The following is a 9324-nucleotide window of genomic DNA, read 5'->3' on the forward strand; positions in this document are numbered from 1 at the left end:
TGCTCGGTGAAGAGGGTGGTCACCAGAACAGGGAGTTAAACTACTGGTAGGGATCTATGAAGGCCCGTCGGGGACATCTCCCTTTACAAGAAACCAGATATACAACAGAATATGAATTGGTTGCAGTACACCAAATTTGATCTGACACAAAAAATAACCTGTGGTAAGCCAAAGATAAAGTTCAGAGACACTTCAAGTTATTTTACTTTTAGAAATACCTTAAAATGTGAGAAATGCAAATATTCTTTCTATAAGTATTGATTTTTATCTTTTAATGCATCTTATAATGATTGTAAGAGAGTTGGTTATTGTTCTTTCAAGAATACACAATTTATTCTGAAACAATAATGCATTAGTTTCCCCACTAGCTTCCTCCATGAACACACCACTTATTCTGGAATAAGTGTCATATTTTGAATTAGTTTAATACCAGAAAATGCTCAAGCTAAATCAGGAACAGCTTTCATGTATAGATACATTTGTGATCTGGACTATTCAGAATGAATATGTAAAAATTATGAGCTTTTAAAACATGGACACCGAAACAAAAATTGTTTCAAGTAATAAGGCAAATCTTTCTCTCTAAAAATTGTATGATATAGGAACTAAAATTTGAAATACAATCTGCCTTTTAGGCTGTAAAGAAATTACACTGTACAGGTGCCACTACTGGTATGCTGATTATAAGTTTACATTACCCTATGCAAGGCAGCTACAGCACATTGATACTAAGGATTTAAGTCTTGATCAGTGAATAAGAATGACCTTTTTTTAAATTGAGAAGGGATGGAGATCACCTTCTCTATAGGTCAGCATATATGTCAGGTACATACCAGTCCCGACAATTGATGGCATCACCATATCCTGGTGTATCCACAACTGTCAAACGGAGCTTTACTCCCCTCTCTTCAATTTCAACTGTTGAGGCTTCAATCTGCACAGTCCTTTCTATTTTCTCTAGAAGAGAAGAACTAGATCTTAAAAAAGTCTTACACATTTATTATTTTCTGAGACAAGATCAGGAATAATCCACAACTGGACTGGAGTACAATGTCAGAAGGAGATTCAAACACGTCTAGAATTTTCTAGAGAAGTGACAGAGGTACACATGAGGGTTTATCCCATTTTTGTAAATCAGCTGCAGAAAACCAAGCAACAGGGGCTGGGTAAGATCATAAGCAACGAGGAATGCCTTGAGGGACAATACACAGTACACCTTGAGGGACAATATTCTTCCTTATATGGAAGTTCCTTTTCTCATACTGGAAGAAAGCGATAGACTGCATCCTCTGACATGGTGAGCTAATAAAAATGAGTCACTCAACAAGAATTGGAAGTGTGCATCTAGGAGCACGGACGAAAATATTCCCACGGAGAAAAGAAAAACAGAAAATATCTTTCAAAAGCATCAAATTTCTGGAGTGGAAGAGTAGCATAGATGTGCCAAATGAGAATGCAATTCAGATAGCATCATCCTAATCAGTGGAAGCATGAACAGAAAAAACAAACATACATTAGCATCATGTTTATCAAAGGAAAGAAACCAGGGTGTAAAACAGGGGTGGGCAATTATCTTGGCTGAAAGACAATTTAACGAGTTTTGGTGAGTTGCAGAGGACCACACACATAGAATCTTTCAGAAGATATCATTTTAACAAACTATAAGTAAAAAACAAATCATATACTAAAAATCAAACATCTACTATAACATATTTTAATAATATTTCAAAAAAATAGTTTTTGTCTTGATTTATGTTTGAGTAGTGTATATAGAGGCAATTGTATAATAGCTCAAAATAAAGTTTTACTCTTGTATACTGTGTGTGTGGGGGGGTGACGGGTGGGCATGTGGCAGGGCGTAGGGCACATGTGTGCATGTGCAGGGGATGCTGTGTACATGCTACATACCAGGAGCTGGTCAGGGGTGCAGGAGGGAGGGAGAGGTGGGTAGTGGGTGCTTGCAGCAGACTTTGCCCAGGCAGGGTGCAAGTACGGTTGATCCTCTGCCTCCCCTCAATCTGGCCTGAGGCTGCCCTGTGGTACTCCCCATGGGGCAGAGGCCTGCCTGCTCCTTCCCAGAGAAGCTCATGCTGCGCTCCCGCTCACACCCACCCTGCACCCACCAGATAGCAATGTCCCAGCCCCATCTAGCATGCACAGCTTCCCAGCAGGGCTATTTCCAGCATGGCTGCAGCCACTCTTGGCTTCCCCAGACTCCAGCAGCTCCTCCTCCTTTTCCTCCTGCTCCTACTGCAGGCAGTGCATGCCCAGCCAGGCAGGGGTGAACCTGCAGCTGGGCAGCTCCTGCCCCAGCGCGTGGGGCTCCAGCTCCAAGCAGCCTTCCACAAACTTGACTGTCACAGGTGGCTGCTCATCATCCTGGGCTGATAGAGTGGGTGGAAGACAGCCGGGAACTGGAGTTGGATACTTGCGTGCTGGGGCAGGAGCCACCCAGTGGTAGCTTCCCCCACCCTGGCTGGGTATGTGGTGTCTGGCATATGTGCCCCCAAGGCTTCCCTGTAATGCCCATCTACAGCGGCACAGCTGGGACAAAGGGAGCTGAGCAATACCAGGACAGCTGCAACTGCACGAGAAGCAGACCCACTGGGAAGCTATATATGGTGGCTGGGGTTGGGGTGGTGCTGTTTGGCGAGTGTGGGATAGGTGTGGGCAGGAGTGGGCAGGGCTCAGTCCCATACGGATTGCTGTGGAGGCAACCAGGTTGGATATAATCAATTGGCAGGTGCCTGCTGGAGGGCCAGATCCAAACAGTTGGCAGGCAGAATCCAGCCTGTGGGCCATATTTTCCCCACCCCTGGTATAAGCCCAAACAAAGGCAAAATGTATTTGTTTAGAGTGCCCATAAATAGGGTAGTATGCAAAATTTACCACTGATTTTTTTTTTTTTTTTTTAAAAGCCCACTACATCTCGTCTCATAGTGACATTTTTTCCAAGACAGCTGGGCAGAGTTTCTGGTACTGATTAATATCATTCCTAATTTGATTTGACTGACAGGAGCAAGGTGCTCATACCCACTGTGAAATACACTACTTCCGTCCTCCTCTGGTTAATGAGCAACTGGGCCTCTCCCAATGCAGACAGTTCAAGAGGTATTTGAAGTATTCCACTCACAGATGATACCAGCATTCACCAAGATCCAGAGATACATAACCATTCAACTCAGAAGACAAGTTAAAAGACTAAAGTATCTATTTACCAGCCGCTCCTGGGATTATTCTTTCTGGATAGAGATCTGTCAAGAATAGGCTGTTTATTAGCGTAGATTTTCCCAATCCAGATTCACCTATGATACAATATTAAAGACATGCTGATCATAAACATTTTCTACACAATTAACCTTTCAAAACGGATATACAAAACCTGATTAACATTTCTGTAACAAACCTTTCAAGTTTTGGCTTAAACTGACATATAGTGGTATCCTATATTTTGCACTTAAACTGAACTCCTGCTTTGTTTAGCATGAACAATAGTTTATCTCAATTTTTAGTGCACAACCTCAGAGTAACATTTGCCATTTGAATATTTTCAAATAAATCTGCTAATCTATTTGAGTTCTAATTAACTTAATACAGTCATTAAAAAGTATGTATTCAGAGCTGTCATTTTGCACATTCCTATGGTTTAGAAGCAACTGTAGCAAGAAAAAATGTGCACAGTGAAAGTATATGGTCTTTCTGGGACTACATCAGTAATTTATCCCCATTAAAAAATTATCATGGCTGAACTTTGCTCAGGACAGTAAGCAAACAGAAACTTACCTATCTCTTGTTACTTTAAAGAGAACATCACCATTTGGAGTATGCAACAGGAATATTTGCATCTGAAGCCAAGGGCTCCTAGCTACACAAGTACATTTGTAGTTTGGCGTAGGGGTGCACTGATAAAGATTTTCTTGGCTGATACCGATAGCCAATTATTAACCAGCCATATTGGCCGATACTGATCCAATAACCAATATTAACTGCAGGTTGTCTCTCGTTGGGCCAGTCCAGGCAGCTCAGCCCCACCTGCCCCTCCTCGCCCCAGTCATGTCTATGACATTCAGCGCCTTTTACAGTGCCTGCACTGGCCCCAGTCTGTGTCACACCAGCATTTGGGACGCTGAGGCATCTACTCTACTCCAGCCCACCCTAGAATGACAGTGGGGGGGGGATGGGGGTGTATCTGGGGTCACCTCGACTCATCTGAGGGAACCCACGTATCCTGGGGCCCTGGCCAGCAGCTATAGTTATCGGAGAACGTTATCGGCTACAATGCCCAAAAAAAGCCACAAATGTAAATTTCCCTTTCATCAGTGCCAGTCTGATAGGTAATCAATATACCGCTGCACCTCTAGTTTGGGGCAGTGGTGGGAGGAGAGGGGGAAATCTTTACTAGTGAAATGCTACTCAACCGAAGATCAGGACCCCGCGAAACTGCTCTGTCCCTGAAGCAGTGAGATACTTGATATTAATACTCTTCAGCTGCTTTACTGAAGATCCTGTTCTCTTGGTAAACGAAGGCTGCCCAAGCTTCAATTTGTCAAGTGCAACACCGAGCAAGTAGCATACATCATACTTGGCTCTCCCTGTCAAGCTGTTTTAAATTATCTTAACTGTACACAACACTAGAGTCTCTCATGGATAACATGTTGCCTGTGAGCCATGGGTTGGGAACCACACAATTAAACTGTTTCATGTAACTGATCATAAAAATTGAAATACGGAAAAATTGGCCAGTTGGTAATCTGGGTCACCAGGTCCCCCTACATCATATAACAAGCATCACCGATTTAACAAATGTGACATGCAATTATGAAAACACACATGGAAAATTGCAACCAAAGTAAAAAACCAACAGGCTATTTAAAAAAATGATTTATGTGGCCATTTCTAATGGAAAAAATGTATGATCAATTTAAAATTACCAGATTTAGGAGTAAAGCTCTAACTAACATAAGGGATCTACACCTGAATTATCTGAACAGTTTCAGAGAAAAAGAAATCATAATTATAACAGGTGGAGTTTAGCCCTGTTTGAATGTCACAGACTCTACTACACAAAAGCCAATCGGCATTCCTTGCTTACACTGAGAATTTTCAATTACCATTACACCAGTTTTTGGCCACAGATTACTGAGTTTGGGGATAATCAAAAAGAAAGATGCATTCACAGTCCAGGCATTGAACACTTTAACATTATGGGTCAATGAGCACAAAGCTTCCTTAAACAGATTAGACAATGAAGGCAATAAAAATAATCTGTATTTCATCAATCAAATGATTTTTCTACACCAAGAAAACTTGGACACAACAGTGAAAGAGCTAATGTAAATAGGGAGAATTATCTTGCCAGTATAGGCACATTTATCCTTTTTCTCTAGCTTCTTGGAAGTTGAAAAATTTGACATTCGACTTTAGAGAATAGAATTAGCTTATTACATTAAACTGAGGGGTGCACCGATACAGATTTTTGGGGCCAATAGCCAATTTTTAAGGAGGCATATTGGCTGATCTGATTTCTGATATACAGCTCCTCAGCTTGAAAAGTTGCATCCAGGTGGTAAGTCTGGTGCGGCAGAAAGGGAGGGAAGGTGTGTGGGATGTATGTGCAGATCAAGGCCCCTGCGGTGAGGAACGGAACGGAGCTGGGGTTGAGGCAGGTGCTGACCAGCTGGGGAGGGGCGTGGGACAGAGCCGTAAGAGGCCTGTACAGGGGGCCAGGCACGTGTTCCTGGATCCGCATGGTGTGGGGCAGGAATGGGACGGAGGTGCGGCTCATCGAGGGGGAGGAGCAGGGCGGCTTGGCTCACACCCCTGCACACTGCTCAGCCGGTGCTCATCTGGCAGTTCCTGCAGCTGGTCCAGGAAAGCATGTGCCCCTAGATTTGCCCAGCCAGCAAGAGTCCATCCCCAGCCCACCCCACATAGATCCAAGGGCACACAACGCCCTCCTCCCGCACCGTACGAATGGTGGGAGCTGCCCCTCCCCAACAAACTGTACTTCTGTTTTGCACCTGCTCCGGCCCCTCCTGGGCAGCCCCTGCCCCAACCCTACAGCATCCCTCAGCATGGGGGCCTTGATCTGCCCCCCTCCCACACCATCTCCCTTCCCCTTCTTTTTCTACCACACCGGACTTACCAGCTGCAGGCAACACTCCACGCTGCTGGCTCTGCTCTACCTACATGCTGTGCTGTGGCTGTGTGCACACATGGGCATTTATTGGACAAATTATTGGCTACATCAGGCCAATTTCTGATACAGAAAATTTTCTTTATATCGGTGCCAATACAATATTGGACTGATGTATTAAATTGGCATCAAGTATGATCCACGACAGAGGAAAACAGTTAAATCCCTAGGGTTGCTTAATTAAATACATCTGAGCAGAAGAAATTTACATGCCAAAGCCCTTTAAACCAGATTACTGAAATAATCAAAACTGCAAAGCATAATATTTGACTTCTATCACCATCCCAAAGTATCACTCAAGTTCTTTCAACGGAGTAAGAAGTCCCTCTTAAGTTTTCTTTTATTTTTAATTTTAAAATACTAGCGGATACATGACTCTGAAACGTAACTCTTTAACTGAGTTATCTTTGTCCATTGGGCATACATGGATTTTGTTCAGAATGGAGCATAAGTTGTGTTGTTTGATTTAATAATCTAGAGTCCACTGGCTTTATGTTAAAGCTAAAAATACTACTACGCAGAACAACTTATGTCAGAGTAGTCTGGGAATTAAGCTTAGCCACAACCAATAAAGTGCGTTTAAGAGTCTCATAACTATAACTTTTCTTGTTCTCAGAGCTGTTTATTTTTTAGATGAAATAATGGTAAACTTTAAGAAGTTATAACTAGATATAAAAACTTAAGTTTCAGAGTGTAAGCAAACATTTTAAAGAAAATCTACTTAAAATTTTCTTGTTAAGATCTCAACAAACCCAGAGTAATGTAAGATCAGAACAAGAAGGCTATATTCATCAGACAGCAAAGTCAGATTTAAATTTGTAAAGCCATCTTCTTGAGAAAATGCTAGCAAGCTCTTATGAAATGCAATACTGATAAAACATGAAAACCAAGTCTGTCCCACATTTAATACAAAAACAAGACAGAAGTGATGTTATGGATACTCTTCAGATAAAAACCCTGGGTATTTGAATGGTTACTTCTGGTCTGTTGGTATATGAGCTTCCCCTACCACCACATAGTTCCATGACTTTAATACTCACCCCTATGATGAGATCCCTTTGCATCTGTCAATTGTAAGTATTTATTACCAACAACAATTTAAGAGAGAACTATTTGCTTTCAGATGGTTCTGGTGGGCTGCTCATTAGAACCACCTCTGCTGTTTTTAAACAGAACAGCGAGATAATGCATTGAATCCTGCAATCATTTGTAGAATCGCTTTTTTGTAGAAGCCTGTTTTAAGGTTGAAATCCCATTAGCTCAAAAGTTCTGGATATATTCGGATTTATTACTTGTGTGGAAGAAAAGCAACTGGGCAGACAGTTGTAACATGATTGCTTAATATTACGTATAAAAAATGAGGTAAGGTATACCCAAAGACATAAGACTATGGGGTACAGAAGAGGTTGTATTCATACAATTGATTTTTTGTAATTAAATATTTGTTACAAGAAAGAGACTATAAAATATGTTCTCTTACCAACTACCATGAGAGTAAACTCAAAGCCCTTTTTCACAGACTTCCGATGAACCTGGTTGGGAAGGTTTGCAAATCCAACATAACCAGGAGTTTCTGGATTGGTAAACTGGGCAGGCTGTTGCTAAATAAAATGAAGAAGATTATATAGATCCTGTAGGTCGAAATAGCGGAAGACAGCTAAAGGTTGCAATTACAGTCAGTGTGAAAAGTTTTCAGGTCTCAAGGTTAAGGAGCTTCTTTGTTGCTCTTATTCTCTAAATAGAGGTGGCATTCAAGTTTGAATCCTGCTGTTTTAGTGTTGAGCCCACTCTATTTCAGATAGCTGCCACCACTTTGGGAAGTTACTCCTCAACTCTTAGTTTGAAAGAACCAAAATCAGTAGGCCTTTAAGTACATGATCTTAGCTCACAGAACCAAGAAGCAACCCTGTGGACTAAGATCCCTACAAGGCCTGTTTTTCCCTTGAGGCTTTTAGGAAGGGAGAATATTTGGAGATGCAAATAAGTTGCTCATTCTATTTGCATTGCTTTTTTTCTGCATAACTGCCAAAGATGCCCAACGTAACAGATAAACAGCGTTTATATACATGATGTTAAAAGGCTAGGTACATAAATGATTAACTAAACTTCCACAAATCAATTCAACAGCAGTATTTAAATATCAAAGTTGTCACTAACAAAGTAGATAAGGGCAGCTTTGTTTCACCAGCTTTGTTCCCAGATTAGTAGTGAGATATACTTTTCTCCAAGTGTTGAAATCGTGACCCACGTTCACAGTACAGAAACGTTTTGTAATACTTTAGAAGTTTAGCCAGTTTTCAAAATATTTTATGTATTCAAGCTATCCCTCCCAGAACTACAGCACATATTGTTTAACATATAGAAATGTTCCGAAATGTCCTTTAAATATTACTTTAACATGGTACAAAGTTTTTACAAACTTCTTTGTTAAAAAAAAACAACCCTTTATTTGCAAGGTTTAACACTATTTTTAAAAGTAGACACATGGATAGAACTTGTGGAACAAAATGAAGTGACAGCCTAACTCTATACTTCTAAGCAATTGTGAAAGAGACAAATTAAAAACAAAAAACTAAAGAAAATACTACAGTTTGTTATGTCCTGATGGCCATAAGCTGAAGGTAGTGCATTAAAGGACAGCTAAAAAAGGAAAGGAAATGTGATAAGGGATGGTTCTTTCAAGCCCAAACTAATCTATAATCAATCATTAAAAGGAACAACAGAGGCTGCTCTGGAAAGACTCCCAGCTTTCATTTTCAGTTTACAAACAGAAGTACAACTCTAAAAAACAAAACAAAAACAAAAACAAAAAACCCCCCCACAACTAGAAGACATCTTTAGCTGTAGCAATGAATCTCTCCAAACATAATACTAAAGCATTTTCCAGAATTTATTTCACTGCCAATAGGTACATCAGACATTTTGATTCCTACACATTACAAATTCAATACAAATTTTTACATATTACAGAATATGTAGAATCAGTACCCTGCTGAAATTATATATGGTATAGGCGTGCTGGGGTGTGTGCATGTGTCTGAATAGATCTATACCTATATCGGTATATGTATAGATATCTATATTGGTATATGTGTGTATATATATATATATATATATATATATATATA

The 9324-nt window shown here is 40.7% G+C and overlaps 1 protein-coding gene across 2 annotated transcripts in view; it reads right to left on the bottom strand.

Annotated features, from left to right (window-relative positions):
- The window catches only part of SEPT2 (septin 2), a 47287-nt gene that overhangs the window by 29714 nt on the left and 8249 nt on the right, over positions 1-9324 (bottom strand). For both annotated transcript variants that reach the window (XM_019513462.1, XM_019513452.1), the window contains exons 3-5: positions 7677-7797; positions 3219-3305; positions 834-957 (exon numbers count right to left, since the gene is read on the bottom strand). In XM_019513462.1, the coding sequence (XP_019369007.1) occupies positions 834-957; positions 3219-3305; positions 7677-7797 (332 nt within the window). The remainder of the gene's footprint in view (positions 1-833; positions 958-3218; positions 3306-7676; positions 7798-9324) is intronic.

Source organism: Gavialis gangeticus, unplaced genomic scaffold, assembly GCF_001723915.1.
Source record: "Gavialis gangeticus isolate Ggan-Ray unplaced genomic scaffold, GavGan_comp1, whole genome shotgun sequence".
In the NCBI taxonomy this organism is placed as follows: domain Eukaryota; kingdom Metazoa; phylum Chordata; order Crocodylia; family Gavialidae; genus Gavialis; species Gavialis gangeticus.